Genomic DNA, 23,690 nt, shown 5'->3' on the forward strand with positions numbered 1-23,690 from the left:
AAAGTTCTATACTAGGGTATTTAATAATAATAATACATACGTGAGTTTTGACCCATGAATAATAATAAAAATCTTAAAGGCTTGTATTTGTATTTATACTTCCTTAGTAAATGCTCTTCTTTAAAAAAAAAAATCCTCCTGGAAGAAAATTAAAGGCTTTGACTGGCATTGGATTTTGACCAACTGGAGGAAGGGAGGAGGAGGAGGAGTCCTGTGGAGGCAGAGTGCCTACCCTTCCTCAAGGTGTTGGCTGCTGAGGGGGTGGGCACAAGGGTAGCAGATGGAGGTGATGGCCAGAGTGGTTGGTTACATTAAGCAAATAAATAAATTGACTGAGAAAGTAAGAAAATATATTGAGGATAATGAAAGCCAGGCTTCTTACTGCTGGAGAAGGTATTTACAAACACAGACAGGGAGAAGGTTACAAAGAACCCTGAGGTTTTGGATTGGAATTGAAGGTAAGAATATGGATTTGTTTTTTAAAAAATAGATACAGACATAATTATAGATTGTCTATGTCTATGTATATGTATACATAGACACATATACATGTATTTCCTGGCCTGTGCCCACTGAGAGGGCCTAGGCGCAATGATACCCCAGCAGCAATAAGCACACCAGACACTCAAATCTTGGTTTCTAAATACCATCATCCACTAAAAAGAAACAATGCTCCTTGGAGAAATGGCTGATTCCAGGGCTGGGGCAGGAGGAGTACAAAACGAGCTTGGAACATCCTGTGCCAGCAGTACAGATGGCTGTAAAGACAGATGGTGACAGGTTGAAAGGACTTAGGAGCCAGCTTGAAAGGGCTCTCACTGACCAAACTGGGATGATTTGAACAGCAAAATAAATAATGATAGCAACAGAATTCCACCCACTGAATAAAATAGAAATCCACCAGTCCATATTGATATAAATAAATGAACAAAAAATAAACAAAGAAGAGAAATCTCTCCCAGCTAATAACTGTGGAAGAAATGATGGAAATTTTAAAAAGCACTGTTTGGCAATGATCATAGTGATTCAGGCAGCAGTCATTGATAGAGGTTAAGGTTGACAGGCGGAGGTTGATGAAGAATAAGATAATGGTGGCATTGCAGTATACCTCCCTACAAAATACTAACCAATTTAAAAATGAAAAAATGGAAAAACCTAGCAGACATCAACATGACTAGGTGACCAAGATTAATATTACCCACGGTAGGATGGATTGCAATTCTGTGCCCCCAATGAGCACAGCACCATTTCTGTGGTATTCCTACCAAGAAAATATGACCTGAGTCTGGTCCTGAGGAAACATCAATGGACCTTGAGAGTCATCCTTATGTATGAAAAGTCTGTGATCTTTAATAAAAACTGTTAGGGACAGGAACCACCAGGGATCTGCCCCAGCTTGAAGGAGACTGAACCTGTGATGGTGGATGGGATCCTGGAGCAGAATGGAAAAAAGACATTGTTGATGCCGTTTGTAAAATTCAAATGGGGTCTGCAGATTGGACCTTAATATTGTTTCAATACTAATTTCCTCATGTGGATGGCTGGAAAGTTGTTATGTAGGAGTGTCTGCTTTCGGGAAATACACATTGGAGTATCTAGGGGTGACAGGGTATCATGTCTACAGCATGCTTTCAAGTGGCTCAGAAAAAGACTAAGGAAAATTGGTATATACATGTATAAATACACACACAGTTGATCCTCATTATTTGTGGATTCCATATTTGTGAATTTGCCTACTTGCCAAAATTTATTTATAACTCCAAAATCAATACTTTTGGTGTTTCCACAGTTATTTGCAGACATGTGCAGAGTGGTGAAAAACTTGAGTTGCCGATGAACACATTTCCAGCTAAGGTTGAACAAGATGACACCTGCTTTCTTGTTTCGGCTCTGATACTGTAAACAAGCGTCCTTTTTGCAGTCTATTTAGCGCCATAGTTTCCACATTTTTGTGCTTTTTGTTGGTGATTTCCCTGTTTACTATGGCCCCCAAGCTGGTGCTCAAGTGCTGTCAAGTTTCCTAAGCACAAGAAGACTACAATGCAGCTTATGGAGAAAACACTTGTGTCAGAGAAGCTGAGTTCAGGCATGGCTTAGAGTGCTGTTGGCCATGAGTTCAATGTTAATGAAGTAACAATACGTGAAACTTTATTAATAAACAGAAATCTCATTTAAAATGGACTTGGAGGCCAGAAGAAGGAGCTGTCACACCCTACCACTCCACCACAATTGCAGGCCCAACAGGAAGCAGCCTACTTCCCTATCTCAGCAGGAGGAAGCTTTTCTCCTTGCCCAGTAACAGGCCCAGCCAATGAGAGACTGTCACAACTCAGCCAATGAAAAGCCACCATACTTGGCACTCCCAGTTTCCTCCAATGGACTCTTAGTTTATAACAGCCCCTCCCAACTCCTCTCCTCTCCTCTATAAAATAACAGTCCTCTCCTTTGTCCTCTGGACTTGACTGTGGTTTGCCATAGACTGTGTCCCAAATTACAATTCTTTGTTGTTCCTGAATAAACCCATTTTTTTTTCTGGTAAAATAACTGTTTCATTTTTAGGGCCAACAAACATATTAAATAAGGTATCTTTAAACAGAAACACATGTAAAATAAGGTTAACGACTGATCAATGAAAATGCTGTCAAGAGAGGCTCTGGGGAACCTAACCCTGCATTTCTCCCAAGAGCACTCCCCTTGGAGCCTTCACTAATCCAGTGTTCACTGGGGCTTTATAAAACAGAACAGGCTCCAAAACCAAGAATCAACTGTGTATCCATTTGCAGAGGGGTGCTGACACAAATAACCCATAATCAATAAATCAAAACTTCAGGTGAGTTTATTATGAGCCAGATCTGAGGACTACAGCCCTACCCCCACCTGGGGGGGGGGGGCTCCTTCCCCAAGGAAAGCAGCACACCCAAGAAGCAGGCATACAGAGTGGTTATATACCATCCCCCAAACAAGACCACACATCACATACAACACCAACATCTCTTTTACTACTATCATGAGCTGCTTAGCTGGCATAGCAGGCTGGTGGTCAGCAGGTCAGTGGTCAAAAGGTCAGCACAGCAGGTCCCTAATTAATCCTTAGTTTACAGGAAGAGATGCTTATCCTGAGAGGAATGCCCATATGGGGGACGCTACATCCCTATTTTTAAAGACATCATTCTCATCTTTGGAACATTATAAATGTTTAAATCAGATGGACAAAGAGACTGGACAGGCCACATCAAGCCCTTCTGGAAAAATACGGTCAGGCTGAATTACTTATACACCAAGCCGCTTCCTCATATACTCCAATATCCTATCGCTTTTCATTTATTCATCCAGGGGAGGGTGTGATGGAGCAAAAAAGTGACATGTTAATCTGGGGCATCTAGGAGGTGGCAATATAGAAATCTTTTTGGTACTCTTCTTGCGATTTTTCTGTTAAGTTTGGAATCACTGTAAACGCGTTCTTTTTAAAACAGAAGATCTCTTTTACGGTCCAGGAAGTCGGCGCTCCCCTCCGTCACCGTCCAGCGTTCAGGAGTGGAGGCCCGCAAGCGCGCGCCCGTCCAGCCAACTCCTCCCGGCTCCTTGGACCCGCGGCCGGGCAGCCCCGCCAGCACGCTTACCCTCCCGGGAGCGGGAATGAAGGCACGCGGACCCAGGCCACGACGGCTCCGTCCTCGCTGCCCCCTCAGCGGCGCCCGCTCGCCGCCCAAAGCCCGCGGGCACGGGCTAAACGCGGACCCACCATCTGCAGTGCGGCCCCTGAGGCCGTCCCTTCACACGGCGCCCAAGCGCGCGGCCTCCCCAACCCTGACTCAGCTTTCCCGCGCGTCCCGGCCAGGCCAGTGCGCCTGCGCAGAGCTGCCTCACTGTGACTCAGCGGCTCCGAGAAGCGGAAGGACTGTTCGAGAAGGGAGGCGGAGGGGCGAAGAGTGGGCGGGCCGACGGGGCCGCGGCGGGGCGGGATTGGTCGGCCGCGCGGTGACGTTTCGGGGCGCGCCCAGAAGGCTGGACCTCCATGGGGCGGGATTGGCCAGCCTGGTGGTGACGTCGTCGGGGTGCGCCGGGAACTCCCTGGCTGTCGTGGCGCGTTGACCTGGCGGCTGTGAATAAATGGCGGGGAGTTCAGGGCAGGGTGATGCTGCGCTCTGCCGCGGGCTGGGCTGGGCTTCGGCCAGATCTCGGATCCCGTTTTCCTCGTCCTTTCGGCTGTGTTCCCTGGGGCTGACCACGGGAAGGGAGACCCAGCTCTCCGACTCCGCCACCTTCCGCGCGCCTCCGCGGCTGCTCGGGCCTCCTACGAGAGCCAGGTAGGGGCCGGGCCGGAGGAACCTGCCTGGGGTCGAGGGCCGAGGGAGCCTTCCCGGATGCCAGGGCCGGGGAAACCTGCCGGGGGTCCAGCTCCGGGGTCGGGGGAGCCTGCCCATGGTCTAGGTACGGGCTGGGCCGGAGTAGCCTGCCCTGGGTCCAGGGCCGGGGCCGGCCGTGGGGCGCAGGGGCCACTGTTGTAAACCTCGCCGGGCACGCGTGCTCCGGCGTGGATGGACGGTTAGGGCCTTAATATGCTAGCAGAACGACCCCCGGTCAGGGGCTCTCACGCCGCTGCTGTGATGTCAGGGGTAAGACCACGTCTGGGTTGACGTCAGATTCCCGTCGGTTCGTGAACTAGAGATCTCGGAACACCCACTCTGTGTCGCGAGTTTGCTACGCCCTTCTGGTACAGCGATGGGCAAACTCTGCGCCCCTAGAGCTGAGAGTAAAGAACGAACCTGCTGCTGGAAACCCAGTGGGTGGGTGCCGGGAAAGGGATAACAGGATCCTATAGGAGCAGAGGATTTGTGACTTAGGCGGGGCGTGTGAGGTGTTAGGAAAGGCCCTTTCGAGGAAGTGACACTTGAAACCGAGACGTGAGGGACTGAGTAGAGGTTAGCTGTGGCCAGAGTCTCCCAGGCTTAGGGGACAGCATAGGAGACGCTCCCAGGAGTGGAAAGAGCTGATGGGAAGATCCAGAAAAGGCCCTTGGAGCTTAAATTTGGGGAGGGACAAGAGTTTCGAGAGGTTCGGTGGGTACACGGAGGGGACCTTGTGAGGCGTGCTGTGGACTTCAGTTTTCTCAAGTGCACTTGCTTCCCCGGTTGTCTGCCTGTTTTCCAGGGTGAGTTAGCACCTTGCTCTTCTTCCTGATCAACTCCAGGTTGATTGTCATCAAGGAATAAGTTCTAAGTAAAACTCAATGCGTGAGGGAGTTAAAGGGAGCAGCCAGGGACAGAGTTGAGTCTCTTCGGGATTGTGTCATCAACTAATGTGATTTAGCACCTGGTAACAGAGTTTTGTTTATGTCAACAAGTGTGTTTAGGAGATGAACTTTTGACTTTAGCTTCACGAGGCTGTGACTTTCACTGGCAGCTGTGTAAAATGAATCTGGGAAGCCCCTGTCACTATGAGTCAAATATGGTTTAACGAAAACCTAAATTTGCCGTGAGCTTCCTAAAGTAGGAAATAAAAGGACTGAAAAACAATTCGTTTCGTAATGGGGTCGATTTTGAATGAGCTGGTGCTTGTGCCAAAACTCCGGTTTTTCTCTTTGCTGAAAGAGAAGAATTTGTGAAGCTTTAGTCCCCCACAGGGGCCCAGGGTGACTGGGATGTTTAGTGCTCCCTGCAGAGCACGTTTGTTTACTTTGTTAGCTGTAAGTTACAAATCCTGGTGATTGGGATGGGGGGGCATTGCTTTCCTCTTAATTGTTCTCTCTTTTGTAGGTGATACTTCGCTCTGCCCTCTGCTTTGGACACTTGCTCACAATGGAGTTCCCTGATTTGGGGAGGCATTGTTCAGAAAAAACTTGCAAGCAGCTAGGTAAGCACTTTTAAGAGAATATTTATAGGAAATCGATGTTTTGTTCGCCCTTTTGTGGGGGGAGAACTGGCCGTTACCTGAATTAGCTGCTGTTCTCTGGGTTTTGGCCTTTCTGGCTTTTCAGTGTTGGGAAACTGGCCTGAGGTGCTTGTACTGTTCAGTGTTGTTATTTAGTGTTTATGTGGCCAGATAGGAGGCTAGCTGCTAGGGCCAAGTGGATACACGTGTGCTGCATAAGTACTTGTGATGCCACCAGATAGGATCTCTTTTGAAAAGATAGCTTTATAGATTCTTCAGTGTTGTGGTGAAATTCATGTGAATTTTATGACCCCCAGTTTTTTTCTCAAGTGTGATAATTCAAGGATGTATTTGATAGGCATAAAGAACCTAGTGTAGATAAATGCCTGTTTAATATGATCAATAATTCTTTTGTTCTAGTCTTTAAAACATGTTACTTTTTTTTTTTAGATTTTCTTCCATTAAAATGTGATGCATGTAAACAAGATTTCTGTAAAGATCATTTTACCTGTACTGCCCATAAATGTCCCTTTGCATTCAAGAAGGTAATTTATCCTACTTTATTCAAAGGGTTCTAATCTTTACTCTCTAAAGCTGTGTTGCCCATAATAGTAGACACTAGCCACGTGTAGCTAATAACTTAATTAAAATTAATTATAATTTAAAATCCAGTTTCTTAGTCACATAGCCGCATCTCAGGTGTTCATTAACAACTCGTGGCCGGTAACTGCTGTATTGGACAGTGCAGATATGGAGCATTTCCACCATTGCAGGAAGTTCTAGATAGTACAGGTCTTAAAGCAGCAGATTTTACCTGGAAGGACTGGGTAGAGTCAAATTGTTGTTGTATCCAAACCTTCAAAGCTTACTTTACGTGTTAGATACTTAGTTCCTTTGATTCATTGCACCAAGGAAACATACAGCTGTTATCTTTATGGGGTATAAGAAATGGTTTAATGCTTGATGTGGAATCTAATCTGGAAGGTGTTAAAAATGCTTACTTACCTGGGTAACTTTGCAGCCTTGACGTGATATTTAAGTGATTCAAATAGTACCTGAAAGAAACTGGAAGATGACTTGAAGAAAACTGACTTGCATTCAAAGGTTTAAGATTTTGTTATTGACTTTTTAGATGCCTCCCAGCCTGTGTTCACTTTGTTTTGAGGTGGCTCAGAGATTATTTTAGTGAACTCTTCATATCAGCGCTCTGCTGCTTCACCGTGAGGGCAGTTAGAAGCGTGAAAGACTTAGCATTACAGACGGCGCGTCAGTGGCAGCCAGGGCCTGACCTTCCAGTGTTTCCTAGGTCATTGTGGGGTGGGGGAGGGTGACTCGAATTATTCATACTCACCAGGCACTGATGACTAGGCCAGACTACCCGGTTCATTTGTTGACTTGACCTTCTCATGTCCCTTTTTAGGGAGAGTCTGGCTAGAGATTGTTGATAATGCTTTATTTCCTCATTTGGCAGACTTGCCAAGTGAGGGAGTGCCCCTGGATGACTGTTGCAGCTCAGCCCACAGACAGTAGGCCTTCATAATTCTGTGATTACCTGTCACCTGTCTGGATGTCAGTTGTCACCTCATTTTTCTCATTGAGCTAAGTTTCCTCAGCTCCTTGGTAGCCCAGAGGTTTTTTAACTGCGTTGGGCAATCAGTTCTTGGTTCCCTCCAGAGCCCCCACAGTGAGCTTGCATGATCATTATGTACCTTAGAGCTCAGCCTAGCTGTGGTCCCTTGTCAGCTGATGAGTGAGTCTCCCTGCATGTAAAAGCCGTGTAAGAAGCCCCAAAAGGATCAGAAAGGCTGTTAGCAGTTGGTGGGAGCTGGAGGACCTTTATGGCTTTTTCTTCTGTCATGTCCAATCTGGAGGTGTTTGGGCAGGTTTGTCTCTCACCTGGACGGTGCTGGACAAACAGCCCTGCTGTCCTGAGACCATCAGATTGATGTCACCAGCTTCCTTCCTTGGCTGTCTGTTATTGACTGTCTTAGGGTCATATCTATGGTTGATTAATAGTCCGTTACATTTAAATTCCACTTAAATTCCACTAGATTCCACTTAAGGCAACTTTATTCTCAAGTTCTGGGGATGCCTTACTGTTAACACAGTACTGACAGGTGTACTGACAACACCTCCTTCTCCTGGGTGGTTGATAGCAGTGTTTGTACTCTGCTTGCTTTTGAATGTGCTGTACCACTGGACCTTTTCTTTTGTGAGTTTTGTCTGAATCTGGAATATCATTTTATATCCATTATTTTTAGGATGTTCAGGTCCCAGTATGCCCACTTTGTAACAACCCAATCCCAGTAAAAAAGGGAGAGATACCAGATGTGGTGGTTGGTGAGCACATTGATCGAGATTGTAAATATCACCCTGGGAAGAAAGAGAAGGTAAGGACACTTCTGTGTCAGCTCTGGGAATGTTGGGTTTTCCTTAGGGGGGGAAGGTCAATGATCTAACTATGCAAATTACTCCTAATAGTTTGTGCGCAAAACATAACCCTACTGATATATCAGTGCTTTCCCGTCTTGTGAATGGCATGGGTTTTTATAATTATGTAAACATGTTTTTTAAATATTAGGGTCTGTATTAGGATTTGCTTCCTTTGCAGGAATTTCACAGTTTTTCTCCCAAGATGGAGAGTTAATGTGATTTCCTAGACCCAGTCTGTTAATGGGCACTTTTTTCCTCAGCTCCTCCTAGGGAAATGTAAAGGGTATAAAATTCAAGCATTCAGTGCTCTTGTTTTGGTGGCGTTAGTGTTTTTATTAAAGTTATACATCTATTCATTTGGAGTAAAGCACGTTAGGAAAAACAACAGGCCCCTGCTCCCCACGGCAACCACTTGCAACCTTTAGCCAGTTGTGTTTGTGTGAGCATCTGTGCTGTTACAGCTGGAGTGTGTTTTGCTCACCCTTCAGTTTGGGGTGTTACTTGTTTACCACAGTGTGAGCTGAGCCCTGAGCTCCTGTCTCCCCTCTGACACTCCACATTCTCTCCCCATCCTCCACCCTCCCAGCAGACTCTGAGTATGCTTTTAGGTGGGGGTTCCAGGCCTCTGTCACCTGAGGACCCAGCTGAGAGATTCCCTTTGCCTTTCTCTTACAGTGGGTTCTCGTTTCCTGCATCTCCTGACAATGGGTCCTGACTTTTCTGTGCCCTGTGTTTTTCTTTCTTGGTTTATTCCTTGACTTTGGTGGCGGCACGTCCTCCACGTGCTTCCTGGGAGGAGAATGGAAGGTAAATTGAGCTCATGCATTTCGCAGGGTCTTTATTCTCCACTTCTGCTTAGTCAGCTGCCTGGGGATTGCGTTCTCACTTGAGTTCCCCCTCGGATATTTGCAGGCATTGGCTTGTTTTCTTGCTTTGGCTGTTGCTTTAGAGAATTCCCAGCCCATTCTACCTTGATCCTCTGTGGGACCAGTCTTCCTCCTGGCAGCTTGGAGGATCTGCTCCTTGGCCCAGGGTTTGGAAGCTTCACATTGAACGTTCTCGTGTAGATCTGTCTTCATTTGTCATGCTGGGCACAGAGTGGACTCTTCCACACTGGAGACTCCAGTGCTTCCGTCTGGACCCTCATCTTGGATTCTTCAATTTTCTCTGGACTCTTATACTTGGGTGCTAGACCTCCTGGACAGGTCTCCTTTTTTTCCTCTTAAGTTTTCTTTTCCTGTATAATCTGCATCCAGGTTGTTTTTCCTGTGTCACAGTATGTGTCCTCCTCACGTGCCTGGTCTGTAGCTGACTGCTCATTTGCACAGTGTGGGCAGTGTGGGCTGTGGCTTTCACTGTGGCTCATCTGTCCTGTCTACTTCCTCAGGAAACCCCAGGGGTCTGTGACTACGGGTCTTTCTCTTGGGCTAATCAGATTCCCCAGAGAAGGTGTTCCCTTCCTCTGCATGGAGGGCACACTCCTGGCTTCCAGAATCTTGGGAGCCAAGTGGAGAAAGCAGTCAGATCTCCACGTGGAGCGTGAACTCCTCACTGTCCTCCGAGGCCCCTCCCGTCTTTCTCGTGGTCCTCCTGCCCACTGCTGTGCTTCCCAGGCCAGCAGCCTCTCTCTGATCCTCTGCAGAGTGTGAGTCTTCTGCTGGCATTGGGGAGAGGTCTTGGGTCTGTTTCTTAAACAAACTTGCAGTAATTTCTACTGTTGTGGTCCCGTGTCACCCTGAGCCTCTAGTACTACCAACTTCTGAGCCTTTGGGGGTTTTGTTTCGTAAACGGGGTTGCTTCTTGACCTCCCTACCAGCTTATAATTTGCTTTCTCGTCTGCAAGTCCGTTACTCACCATGTGCTTTTTTTCCTAAACTCTTGTGGCTATTTTCTTTTTATTCTTTGCCCTTGTAGGTTTATCCCTTTTCAGAAAATCTCTTTTTTGTCATTTTTATAGTATTTCAGGAGGAGTCAGAGCCAGTATGTGTATCCAGTTCTCCATCCTTAACCAGGAGTCCTAGCAGACTCAAGGAGAACTTTGCCTTCAGTAGATGGCAGGCAGCAGGTTGTTCTCTCCTCGGGCTGCAGATTTCAGAGCCTCTCAGGCCTTCCCCAGAGTCGCCGGCCAGGTCTGGTCTGGGCCAGCCCTGCAGGTTTATACAGGTGGTTTTTCTAAGGCCGGCTGCTATTGGAGATGCACTGCTCCTTCTTTCCTGTCCTGTTGCGCTCTGGAGTAAGCAGACAGGCTTTGAAGGAGCTTGTCTTCAGGCCCTTGGCTTTTGTCAAGCCTCAATCACAGTTTCTAGTCGTGGATCCTGGTTTGTAGTTATCAACTATCTTAATATGGTACATTAAATACATAACAATTATATTTCCAATAAATAAATGTAAGGCCCGTTAACTCTTGCTTTCTGTTTTTAACCTCAGACAGGAAAGCATGAAATCTGTCTTCCTTAGCCCAGCGTGCACGGCACTTTGTCAGTCACTTACTCCAGCCCTTCCTCCCCTGTTCTTCCTCCTCCTATTGCACGCCAGATGCTTTGCCCTCCAAGCCCCCTGGAGCTTCTTTTAAAACCTCCCTGCCTTTTACAAGACAACAGCTCCTCCTGGCATGACTTCCTCCCATATGGACAAGGTCCTCCTTATTCTTGGCTCAACAGATTTACCGCCTAAGTCCTTCCCCCACCCTCCCCCCACCAGCCTGGGTGTGCCCTCCTTTGGTCTCCCGAGCACTTCGCAGCTGCTGCCTGCAGGTCACTAGAAGCAGCCCCCACAGCCTGTCCTTGCCAGAGGGCTGCCCGGACCCTCCCTCGTCACTGCCATTCTTACCTTCACAGAGTCCCAAGTGCCTGGGAATTTATATCACCCCCCCCCCAAAAACCCTCAGTAACTAATGGGTATAGGGCCTATAGACAGGTATTTCAGCTCCCTTGCGCTTGATGGGGACAGCTTTGTTCCCAGAGCTCCTGGAGCCAGCTGCCCGCTGTGGGACTGTGCATAAGGCCACAGGCTTGGCCTCCTTCCCTGCCATGTCCCAGGTCCCCGCTCCCCTGGGTTTTGTCTTTTTCCTTGAGAACACCTCGAGTCATCTCACATGAATCCCCAACTTAGTAGCTGCTTTTGTATTTATCACTTGTCAAAACTTTTCTGTCTCCTTAATTAGTATTCATCTCTTTACCAGACAGTAAGATGTTTGAGTGAAACCTTGACATCTTCATTCTGTGCAGCTAAGAGCTGTTTCTAGTTTAAATGTTAATCATCTTCTTGGGGGGCTTGTTAAATAATTGCTTATTGATGCAATTGAAATATTGAAGTAACTGTTGCTTTCTCAGATTTTTACATACCGGTGCTCAAAAGAGGGATGCAGGAAGAAAGAGATGCTGCAGGTGGCTTGTGACCAGTGTCACGGCAATTTCTGTATTCAGCATAGACATCCTCTGGATCACAGCTGCACACGTGGGAGCTGCCCCATCACCGTGGCCGGGTGAGAGGAGAGTCTTAGCTCCGACATGCTGGCTTCAAACATGCAGTAACATAAGGAGAACCAGCTTCAGCCCCAAGGGGGGTGTAGAACAACTTTGAACATTGTTCCATACCAGGTTGTTGATGTTAAATATTTGCTGTAGGAGTTTGGATGAATATAGTCTAAATTAAAATTGGATTCTAAATTAAAGTTGGATTTTAGTTGTGTTGTTTCCTGTGACTGTCGTAACAAAGTACTGCAGACTGGGTGGCTTAAATGACAGAAATTCATTCTCTCACCGTTGTGGAGGCCTGAAGTCCCAGATCCACGCTGTCACAGGGCTGGTTCCTTCTGAGGCTGTGAGGGAGAATCTGCCCCAGACTCTCCCCTCATTGCTGGTGGTTTGCTGTCAATCCTTGGTGTTCCTGGTCTTGTAGACACATCACCCTGATCTCTGCCTTCATCTTCATGTGGCCTCCTCCCTGCGTGTCTGTGTCCACATGTCCCCCTCTTATTAGGACACCAGTCCTGTTGAATTAGGGTCTCACCCTGCTCCACTATGAGCTCATCCTAACTACTGTAATCATATCTGCAACGACCCTACTTTCAAATAAGGTCACATTCTGAGGTCCTGGGTGTTAAGGACTTCAGGCTCTTTTTGTGGGGACACAATTTAACCCATGCACTAGTGTTGCTAACCAGGGGAGTGCCGCCTTCAAGTCGGTAGAAACATCTGCTTCAACCTGCTGTTGAATAAAAATGGAAGCAGAAGTTCCTTTTTAGTTCCATCTGATTGTGTCTCATGTTATCTGCACCTGAACCAGGCTGTGGGTTCCCTGTGTCACCACTTATGTGGCTTTCTCGGTAAGCAAATGAAGGGGTTGGATGAATAGTGATCTCACCTTTCTGTGTAGATGTTCAGCTGCGAGAGCCTCTGAGTCCAAGCCATCGGGAGCTCTACACACCCTGTCTTCCAGTTGGCTAGCTCAGCGATTCAGGTACCAGTCCAAATGGCATGCATGGTTGTTGTTGCTTTTGTATCGGGTGTGGCAGCCGTGTGTCGCAGTGGTGAATATTGAAGAGTGCAGTTGGTACTGCAGTTAGTACCTGGCTGTTTGAGGTTACATGCTCTGCCAGTGTACAGCTGAATCCTAAGGAAGGGCAATGCAGGGCTTGAACTGCAGCTTTCTCGAACCCCAAATTACAAGTGCAGTTCATTCCTACACAATGTATTCCAGCAGTAAGCCTGTATAGCTGGCTTCTGAAATACCTTATTTGGCCTAGATCTTTTATATGATCAACCACTTCTAGTTAAAACAACTCTAAAAAGTAAGCTATTCTTTTGTTCTCTTTCAGGTGGAAAGTAAAGAGATGACGTGACTATCTGTTCAAACAGGCACGTTAGCTTATTTGTGTATATAGTTTTAACTTTGTGGATAGCTCTTTTGCTCTACTACTTTCATACTTATCACGGCAAACAGTATGAAATTTTATTTAACTTTTCCAATACAATGTACAAATTCTTTTGGCAGAAGAAACAATCAGAAGGGTATTACTGTTCTAAGGTGGGCAAAGCTACTATAACAACCTCCCTCCCCCCAAATAAAATAAAGAGACTTAAAGGACAAAGGATCTGAGTGTGCCAGATCAGAGGGCAGCTCTCTGTCTTGGGCTCAGGCAAGGACACAGTCTTCCAGAAGCTTCTGTCACTTAAACAGCTGATCACACTCGGTCTTCATTGGCTTCTGTAGCAATTGGCCATCTGAACCCAGGAAAGGGGATAGGACTTACACTTACCTTGTTAAGGGTCCTTGTCCAGAGGCAGCCCCCAGCCCACCACTTCCATTCCCCTGAGATAGCAGTCCTGTGACCATACTGACTCCAAGCATGAACCGTACACTCACGGCCTCGGTACCTGTTGACAGAGCTCTCGTTTCTGAGGACCGTGGGTGTTAGGATTCAAGGTGAAACAAAATGGCATCGAGTTGGGTCCTGATCTTAACCCACTGGCAATCCTGCTATACATTCCGGACATCCCATTGTGCCTGGATTGACAAAAATCCAAGCAATTACTCTGTTTTTCTGGCTTCACAGCCTCCAGATATAATGAGGGGAGGGGCTTGTATTCAGTTTCCATTCAACGAATAGGTGGTTAGAACTGTTTCTACCCTCTATCTCATTTAGTGGTGTTTGTTCTGGACAGTGGTTCTCAAGCTTGAGTATGTGTCAGATGGCCCAGAGGGCTTGTTAGAACAGTGCTGGGCCCACCCCAGAGTTTCTGAGTCTGTGGGTCTGGGCTGGACTCTGAGAATCTGCACTTCCTACAGGTTTCCAGGTGATGCTGATGCTGTTGGCCTGGGGACCACACCTGGACAAACCACTTTTCTGCATCTTTGCAGTCCAGTATGGCAGTCATTAGCCATATATGTTATGGAGCACGTGAAACATAGCCAGTGCAACCGTGGAGCTGAATTTTTAGTTTTAATTAAGTTTAACAACGATTAACTTGATTCAGTTATTACAAAACTTTTAAGTATGTTAGGAACTTGGGTGTGTGAATCTATTTTTTCACCTGTAAATTTTATCAGATTGAGTCTTCTCATGAAAATTTAATGTCCAGATTGAGAATCTGAAACACACTGGGCCTTGAAGACCATACCAAAAAAAGTAAAATCTCTCTTTGTTAAAAATATTGTTTATGTGTTGAAATGATAATATTTTGGATATGATGGGTTAAATAAAACATTAAAGTTAACTTTACCTGTTTTTGTTTTGTTTTTTAACTGGCTGTTAGAAGTGTTAAAAACAGGTAGATGGCTTGCATTATATCTTTATTAGATAGCTCTGTTCTTGATCATCCAAACTAAAGGACAAAAACATCCACATTTTGTCGGGAAGGATTATCAACTTAGGAGTCTACTCATGTTTCTGTCTTCAGATGTGATTGAAATATGTAACTACAGTACTCAAGAGCTTTCTGAGAAGCTTGAAGCACTTAGCAATTTCCCTTAGACACTGTGTTAATAGACATTCAAACAGCCTGAAAGGGTGTGAAAGGTTAGGAAAGCAAAAGTCCCCTTGCTCCTTGTCACACTCCGCAGAACTAAGTCCCTGCTCAGTGTCGTGTGCATCCAGAAGTTTCTGTCATTCACAGATGTTGAGGTCCTGGTTCACCTACCTCACTCCTTGCTCTTTCCTCAGACTCCACTACGAGCATCTCCGCATCAGTGTAGCAGGGCTCACAGTCTTCCAGGAGGTTGGCTGTGTTGTCGTCTTTCTGCCAGTCGGCTGGTGAGGCACTTAGAGTGGTTTCCTAGTATTAGTGTTGTGTGCTGAAGGGGATGTGTGTTTTAAAATTTGATAGAAGCTGTCAAGTTACCAACCAAAGAGTCATACCAACTTCCTCTCCATCAGTTTCACCACACCCTCATCAACTCTTTTAATGATTTAGTTTTTTCCTAATCTGGTGAAAACATGGTGTCACCTTACTTTAAATTGGCACATCTTCAATCAACAAAGTTGAGCATCTTTTCCTGTAAATTGTCTAAAGAATTTAAGCTGAGAGAGTCAGTTGGTGTAGATGCCCGAGTGGTTCACAGTGGGCCAAGAGTTCTCTATGTGGCAATGTCCCAAAGGATGCGGAAGCCACAAGTGTATTTTAAATTGTCATAGAAAAGTGCTAATATTGGTATGAGTAGAAAGTTTGGAGAATTCTTTTTTTAGTGTCAAAAGTTTGCATGCATTTTTGAGGAAGGATTTAGCAGTAACCTGTGCTCTGTCTTCGTCTGTCCGGGGTGGGAAGCGGTTCACTTTGCTTGGCTGCTAGGGCGCTTCAGTGGAGATGCTTGAGAAACACCAGGTGGTAGAAGGAGCTTTGGAGTATGAAATTTGAGATTAGGTCGTGTCTCGGCCATTTGATGAGTGATCCTGAGCAAGTTGTGTAGCTGTTGGCTACAGTTCTTTACCTGCAAAGAGCAGCCACAGGTATGCCTGAGTGAAGGGCACTCTACGTCCCAGATGCCGTAGGAGGTGCTGGGTGTGTCTTGCCTGCTGTGTTCCCTGGTTCTTGGGCATCTCCTCCAGGATGGAGAATGCTCGAAGCCCAGGTTGAAAGTCTCAGGTTGAAACCTGAAGCCTCACTGAGAGGGGAATGGGCATCACTGCCCAGCCTGTATAGCCCCACTCCCCTGCTGGACCAGTGCATGGACAGTCCACCTTGTGAGGTTATCAGCCTTATCTTGGGAGAGGGCTTTTGGGTCTGGCTGATGTGGGCAGTGAGTGAGAGCTGATTTATAAGCTAAATGTTTTTCTTATGGGCTGGGACAGGCTTGGCAGCAGGGGCCTGAGGCCTTCAGTCTTGAGCCCCTCCTCACAGCGAGCAAGTAAAGCTGTGCCTCTCCATGCTTGTCTTGGGTTGGGTGTGGGCTAGTGTGGCCAGCTGCTTCAGGGCAGGCCTAGAGACAGGCTGTTGTTCCCGGTGTCCAGTGTCTAGTCTACAGCCTGGAAGGGCTGGTCACTGCCTGCTGTGCTGTTGTGCAGGCTGCAGTATCAGACGTGCTCACAAGGTGTCACCCAAAGGCCTTCCTCTGAATGGGGACGAGGGTTGACTAGAAGGTTAGTTCCTGGTGAGGAACTGGATACAGTATCACAGGCAGAATAGATAAAGCCAGCCCTTCAATCCCAAATCAGTGTTTGCAGGTTATTCTTGTTAAACGGCATTGGGGTATTTTTAATGTATTTTTAATTAACCTTCCAGATTCATTCTTTGCAATAAGCCAAGACCAAACTTGAAACATAGGTTCTGAAATGAGTTCTTGAAATAGGTCAGCAGCTGAAATATTTGTAGTTTTCAAGTTTTAAGCTTGAGAATCAGGATCTTTGATGTTCATTCATGTCACGTGTCTTAAGAGAGTTGGTGTGTCTGGGGATGGTGGTGAGAGGGCAGCTAGTCTGACTCTTCTCTTTGGTCTGCTGTGAACTTTCCCAGATGAATGTTGATTTGCTTTATTTTGCTGAAAGGATGTAAGAGCCTACAATCCCAGTTTGCTGTACAAGGTGAGTAGATATTGTATGTGGGACACTGCCACAGCATGGCTTGATGAGCAGCATGTAGGTCTGCACTTGGGATCCAAACCTGTGAACCCCGGGCCGCTGAAGCAGAGCGTGTGACCTCAACCACTATGCCACAAGGCTGGCCCCTGGCTTAATCTTAAGAAGAAAAGAAAGCACAATAAGAAGTGTTGGAGTTCCAGTGTTTCCCTTTCTGGTTTTACGTAAACATTCCCTGGAGAACAAGAGCAATTAGAAAGGTCACTGTTGGGATCCTGGGGAAAAGATCAAATTAGCTCGGTCGAGCTTCTAGGTGCTAGTGCATCCATGGTCCCGGGCTGAGAGACCATTTATTTGGTGGTTATTGGCAGTCATTTGGCTGAGAGTTTGCTTCCTTACGCTCTCGACTTAGGCCAGTCCTCCTGTGCTGCCCCCGTGCTGCCAAGCAGAGGACACTGGCGGGAAGTGGAGAGTGGATTAGAAGGACAGAAGTGGGTGTGAGGTCATTGAGAGGCTGTTGCAGTGACTCGGTGAGATCCTGGAGGCTGAGACTAGGTGGTGGCAGGAGAGACAGAAAGTCATGAGCTCACTGGCATCGGTTGCTGTTAAACAAGATGTACAGGATGAGGGGCAGAGAGGAATAATGATGACACCTAGCTTTTCTCAGTGCCACTTATTAGGGTAGGCAGGAGAGGACGGAGCATGATGAAGAAAGGGACAGGTTTGGAAGGAGAAATCAGGAGTCTGAACATGCTGTGTTTGAGATATTAGAGTGCTCTGTAGAGAATCTAAGCAGGCAGGTGCATGTGCAAGTCTAGAGTCCAGTGGGAGAGGTCTAGACTAGGGGTAGAATTTGGAGTGGTTAGCATATAGTTGCATTGAAAATCATGGCAACAGATGAAATCACAGACGGGGAGAGACAGACAGACAGACAGAGACAGAGAGAAGGAAGAAATGGTACTGAGCCCAAGACTAAGTTCTAAGGAATATTAACAGTGAGGAAAAAGGAAAATGAGAGTAGAGCATTTCAGATCTCAATAACACGGTGTTCAATAAAGTCAGAAGTGAGATATTTCCTCACGATCATAAAATGTACGCACCTCCTCAAACAACAAAAGAATTTCTTAAGGTAATGATATAAACCTAACACACGGGAATCAATAGCCTTCCTTCTGTAAACGAAAATCAGAGGATACAATGGAAGAGAAAATCCCATTTACAATGGCAATAAAGATAAAATACTTAGGAATAAACTTAACAAGATATATGTAAGACCTATATTGGATGAAACTTTAAAATACTCATGAAAGACACCCAAGTAGACAAATCAATGGAAAGACAGTCCTTGTTCTTGGAAAGGAAGATTCAATGTCATAAAGGTATCCATTTTGCCTAAATTAGTTTTACGTTTAAGAGGATCTCAGTAAAAATACCAACAAAGTTTTTTCTGGAAGTAGACAAGTTGCTACTCAAGTTCATACAGAAAACTAAACGTGAAAGAATAGCAAAGGAAACATGGAGAAAAGAGCTGTGAGGGGCCTAGCCGTACGTGATGTTACAGCCTGCGATAAAGCCTCTAATTGAAGCAATTGTGCTGGTGCGTGGATGGATGGATTGGGAGAATAGAATAGAAAATTCAGAAACAGATCTAAGTGCATATGGAAATTTAGTGTGTGAAAAAAGGCATATCAAATCACATTGGTGTTGGCTCAACTAGATAGCCATTTAGAAAAAGAGAAAATTGGATCTCTGCCTTAATATCACACACAAAAAAGACTCATCAGAAATCTGAATGTAAAAAATGACACCAAACAAGTACTAGAAAAAAACATGGGTGAGTTTCTCTGTAATTGGGTGTGGGGAAAGGCTTACCTCACTGTGATTCAAAAGTCAGATGTGACGAAGGAGAGGGTTCATAGTGATGAAGAACAGTTGCATTAGGAGGAAGTGTTTGCAGCATATATCACAGACAAAGGTTCACGTCTCTAATATATAAAGAACTTCAACATGTAGGGAAAGAAGATCAGAAGCCAGTTGGCAAGATGGGTGGAGGACATGAGCTGACAGGAAAGAGTATATAAGGATGACCCTTGGATGTATGAAGGGATGTGCACCCTCTCTCATGTTAGGAAATGCAAATTAAAACCACAGTGAGATACTGTTTCTCAGATGAGATTAGCAAAAATTCAAACGGGCAGCTTACCCTGTGGGCAAGGCTGTGAGACAGCAGATGCTTCCACACATTGCTAGTGGGAATGCCACGTGACACAACCATGACAGGAAAACTTGGCACTATTTAGCAAATCTAATAAATATTTAGCAATCCCACGTCTCGGAGTCTACTCTGAAGGTATACCACCACCAATATTAAAATACATGTGCACAAGATTATTCGTTGCAGCATGACTTACAACTGCAGAACTGGAGATGATCTAAGTGTCCATACACAGGCAGTGGGTAAATGACATGGCAAACCCAGCCCAGGGAGTACTGTGGAGCTGTGAGAAAGAACGCTGAGGACGTCTGTAAATGGAGGGAAGACTTCCGGGATATGTTGTTGGCTTAAAGGAGCACGGTGCAGAACGTGTAGAATGCTACCTTCCATGTAAGGAAGAGAGGAAATAAATATCCATCTATCTGCTTATTTTTGCTAGAGGAAACGCAGAAAGGATAAACCAGAAATGAATGAAATTGGGTACCTAGGTGGGGCAGGGTGGGTGGGAACGAGAAGGAGGGCTGGGGAGGGAATGACACTTCTCTCAGTATACCTTCATATGCAGTTTTAACTTTTGGATGCATGTTAGTGTTTTACATATTCATCAAAATTCAACAAAAATGTCTGGGGCAGGGGGAGCCCAGAGCTGAAGACAGAGAACAAACGAACACAGTTATCTTTTACATGAATAACATAACCACATTAAAGGAGGAACACACGCACTTTTTTTATCGTGGTAAAAAACATAAAATTCACCATTTTAACCATCTTAACGTGAATAATTCAGTGCCATTCAGTACATTCATAATATTGTGCAACCATCACCCCTATCTAGTTGCAGAACATTTTCATCACCCCAAAAAGGAAACCTCGTTCCCATTAGCCATCACTCCCCGTTCCCCACCACCCCAAGCAGCCTGAGGCGACCACTAATCTACTTTCTGTCTCTCTGGATTTGCCTAGTCTGGACTTTTCATATAAACAGAATTGTACAAATATGGTCCTTTGTGACTGGCATCTTTGACTTAGCATAATGTTTTCAAGATTAATCCGTGGTGTGACATGTATCAGAACTTCATTCCATTTTATGGCTGAGTAATATTCCATTGCAGGGATACACCACATTTGTTTGTCCATTCATCAGTTGATGGACACTTGTGTCCACTAGTCCCTCCTCACGGGGACTGATGGCCCTGAGGAGCTGTACCCCAAGGAAAGGCAATACCCAGACCTTCTGAAGGCTGTTGGATACAGGGTTTGGGTTGACACTGGTTCCAGGGGTCCTGGCTTCCCTATTAGAGTGGGGCTGACAGTGGCCAGGTAATAAATGGAGTCCTGGCCCAAGTTTATCTCACATTAGGTCCAGTGGACCCACAGACTCACTCTGTGGTCGTTTCCCCATCTCTAAGTGCAAACTGGGATGGGTGTCCTTCATAGCTGATAGAACCTTCCCATTAGAGCTCCAATCTGTGGAGTACGAGCCATTGTAGTAAGAAAGGCCACATGGAAGCCACTCAGAACTGTGCCTACTGGCCAGGAATGTCCGTTAGAGGCTGTACCTCGTCATGGGTGGAATTGCACAAATTAGTGCCCCTCAAATATTTAGAGGATGAGTGATTCCCAGATTTATCATGGATGACAGTAAACTGTGGTCAGCCTAGCTAAGTGGTAGCCCCAAATCACAGCCGTTGAGATTATAAATTGTGTTGTAGTGTCTACTCAAACAGATCAACACAGCATTTGGCATCTGGTATGTGACCGCTGGTCTGTTTCCACCAAGAGAGAGAATTGAAAATCACGTGTATTCACATGGGAGGGAATTTATTGTCTGGTTAGGGGCTATGGCAACTCTCCTACCCCCTGACTTGGACAATGTCCCTAATGGACAACGTCTAAAGGACATTGGATACCTTGACATTTCACTGATCCGCTGTATTGATGGCATCATGCTAATCAGACCTGGTGAATAGCAAGTGGCAAGCGTTCTGGAAGCCCTAGTAAGCCACGTGTGTGTCAGAGCCTCGAGTTGCAGGGGTCTGCCACATGACTGAGGCTGTTAGGCGTTCAGTGGTCTGGGCATGCGAGAACATCCCCTCCCTATAAGGCCAAGACCACGTTATTGCCCCTTTCACCCTTGAGGTAGGAAGCCTCTTGGATGATCCCTAATCATTCTCATGCTCTTATGTAATCCCCTCCCTCTGAGTGTGGGCTCACCTGGTGACTCGCTGCTAATGAACAGAATATAGCAAAATGATGGATGTCACTTCTGAGGTTAGGTTACAAAGAGACTGTGACTTCCGTCTTGTGTGTCCCTCTTGCTCGCTCACCCTGAGGAAAGCCAGCTCCTTGTTGTGAGCTGCCCTGCAGAGAGGCCCACATAGCAAGGAACTCAGGGAGGCCTTCAGCTGATGGCTAGTGAGGAAGTGAGGGCCTCAGCCCAATGACCTTTGAGAGTGAATCCTTCCAATAGCCGTATGAGTGATCTTGGAAATGGACTGTCCCCCAGACAAGCCTTCTGATGAGACCACAGCCCTGGCAGACACCTTGACTACAACTTTGTGAGAAAACTTAAGGCAGAGGCCCAGAGCTGAGCCATGCTCACATTCCTGATCTGTAGAGTCTGCGAAATAAATGTTTGTTGTTTTAAGCTGCTGAATTTTGTACTAATCTGCTGTGCAGAAATAGAAAACAAATGCAATCTTCTGCCACAAAGAAACAGTCCTACTTCCCCTGCTTGGCGCCTGTGGATTGAGAGCGGGGTGGCATAGATCATATTTAATATGACCACCACACATTTATTGGGTAACTTGGAAGTCTGCTGGTTCTGAGTAGGCCCCAAAGCAAGAGAAGGCTCTGCAGCAGACTCAGTTTGTAGTACCGGCGGCCCTGCACTTGGCCATATGACTTGGGAGATCAGGTAGTGCTGGAGATGGACATGGTAGACGAGCCTCTGTGTGGTCTCTGGCAGAGGTCCCCAGGGTTGGCGTAAAGCCATGCCCTCTGCTGCAGAGAATTACACACCATGCTAAGAAGCTCCTGATGTTCTACCAGGCCTTAGTAGAGATTGGGCACCTGGCCATGGACATCATGTTAGCAAGTGACTGGAGGTCCCTCATGAGCTGGACATTTTCAATCCATGAAGTTATAATGTTGGGTGAATGTGTCAGCAATCTGTTGTACAATGAAAATGGTGTATTTTTCTTGGTTTTCTATCTCCTTGTGTTGTCCCCTTGTGTACATAGCTGTTCTCTATTGCATGCTGGACATAATATATGAGCAATTATAACTGCAGGCATAGGACATTATCTTCTAGAAAGATTTTACCTTTTCTTCTTTCAGCAGGCTAGCAGCACTAACAATAAGTCCTGAATCACTCGAACGCAGTTTCAGAAATTGAGATGAATTTAAGATGGATTTTATGAAGTCCCTGCAAGGGCTGGTCTGCTCTGGTGCATATTCACTCCTACAGCATAGCCTTTTAGGGTTTCAAGTCAAAGATGGGGCATTTACAAGAACCCTAGTTTGAAAACTGAATGGTTTTTCCTACAGTCAGTAAAGTTGTATAGGCTTACACCTGTGGTCCAGCAGTTCTACCCGTGACTGTGTGCGCCTTACAGAGACTTGGATGTGCACAAGAGACAAGCAGGCTATTATAAATTGTCTGTGATAGCACACAATTAGAAACGAGTGAGTTATCCGTGGAGCATGCAGCTAGAGGATGCTGGCTGCCTGTGGTATCTCCCATCTTAAGCATCTCCCCTGATTGCATGTCCCTGCCTAGCTGACACCCCACTTCACTGTCCCCATCTTAAAAGTGAGCCACACAGGCAGCCGGTCCGCTGGCATAGTGGTTAAGCTCACGCACTCTGCTTCGGCAGCCCAGGGTTCGCAGGCTCGGATCCGGGGGGCAGACTGACACCCCGATTGTCAAGACACTCTGTGGCAGCGTCCCATCTAAAGTAGAGGAAGTAGGGCACGGATGTTAGCCCAGGGCCAATCTTTCTCAGCAAAAAGAGGATGATTGGCAACAGATGTTAGCTCAGGGCTAATCTTACACACACACAGACACACACACACACACACAAAGTGAGCCACACGAGCTCTCTCCCTTTCCTACCATTCTCAAACTGTCTAGACTACTGTATATTTCTAAGAACCAAACAATGAAGTAACTCACTTATCTGCCACCCTGATGGCTAATGTCCCTGGTTTTGCTTCAGACTTCAGCGCACCTCCGCCCTCCAACTCCGACCTGGAGCTCACCACTCATCTGAATTTATAGCGTTCTTGTGGACACATCTCTACTGCATTTGAAAACCTTTGCACACGCATCGTGTCGGTGACACTTAAACACTGCACATGGTTTTTAAGTTACAGCATTTATGATTTATATAAATGTATGACGTTTGAGACGAATCCCCGCGGACCCCGACAAGCCTCATCCGGCCGGTTAAGTCCAGGAGCTCCGCACCGGGCTAGATACCCGGGCGCCGGCCGGAGCCCAACAGCCTACACACAAGGTGATTGCCTGGCAACCGGCGGCTCCAGCGCCCCGCGACGCCCAGAGATGACGTCACCGGTCCGTGCCCATCCTGGCCCCGCCCCCTAGCGACAGCCGCTTGCCATTGGCCGGCGGGGAGACGGAGGCGGCCTCGGCCA

At 46.4% G+C, this 23,690-nt stretch overlaps 1 protein-coding gene across 2 annotated transcripts; it reads left to right on the forward strand.

The window, feature by feature from the left end:
• Positions 1-4,223: 4,223 nt before the first annotated feature.
• ZFAND2A (zinc finger AN1-type containing 2A) lies at positions 4,224-14,522 on the forward strand. 2 transcript variants are annotated; one of them, XM_058569438.1, is made up of 7 exons: positions 4,224-4,307; positions 5,757-5,853; positions 6,322-6,416; positions 8,133-8,261; positions 11,637-11,788; positions 12,682-12,765; positions 13,124-14,522. In XM_058569438.1, the coding sequence occupies exons 2-7, from the start codon at positions 5,799-5,801 to the stop codon at positions 13,140-13,142; spliced, it is 534 nt and encodes a 177-aa protein (XP_058425421.1). In that variant the 5' UTR covers positions 4,224-4,307; positions 5,757-5,798; the 3' UTR covers positions 13,143-14,522. The 2 variants fall into 2 exon arrangements, with proteins under 2 accessions (XP_058425421.1, XP_058425420.1); XM_058569437.1 differs by having other exon boundaries at positions 12,682-14,522.
• Positions 14,523-23,690: the final 9,168 nt, after the last annotated feature.

This window comes from Diceros bicornis, chromosome 26 (assembly GCF_020826845.1).
Source record: "Diceros bicornis minor isolate mBicDic1 chromosome 26, mDicBic1.mat.cur, whole genome shotgun sequence".
Lineage (NCBI taxonomy): Eukaryota > Metazoa > Chordata > Mammalia > Perissodactyla > Rhinocerotidae > Diceros > Diceros bicornis.

Excerpts from the sequence above, each read along its gene's own strand:
- ZFAND2A (XM_058569437.1), top strand. The coding sequence starts at position 5,799 with ATGGAGTTCCCTGATTTGGGGAGGCATTGTTCAGAAAAAACTTGCAAG. Across the intron at positions 5,854-6,321 it reads AAAAACTTGCAAGCAGCTAG|ATTTTCTTCCATTAAAATGT; the intron begins GTAAGCACTTTT and ends TTTTTTTTTTAG. Across the intron at positions 8,262-11,636 it reads ACCCTGGGAAGAAAGAGAAG|ATTTTTACATACCGGTGCTC; the intron begins GTAAGGACACTT and ends TTGCTTTCTCAG.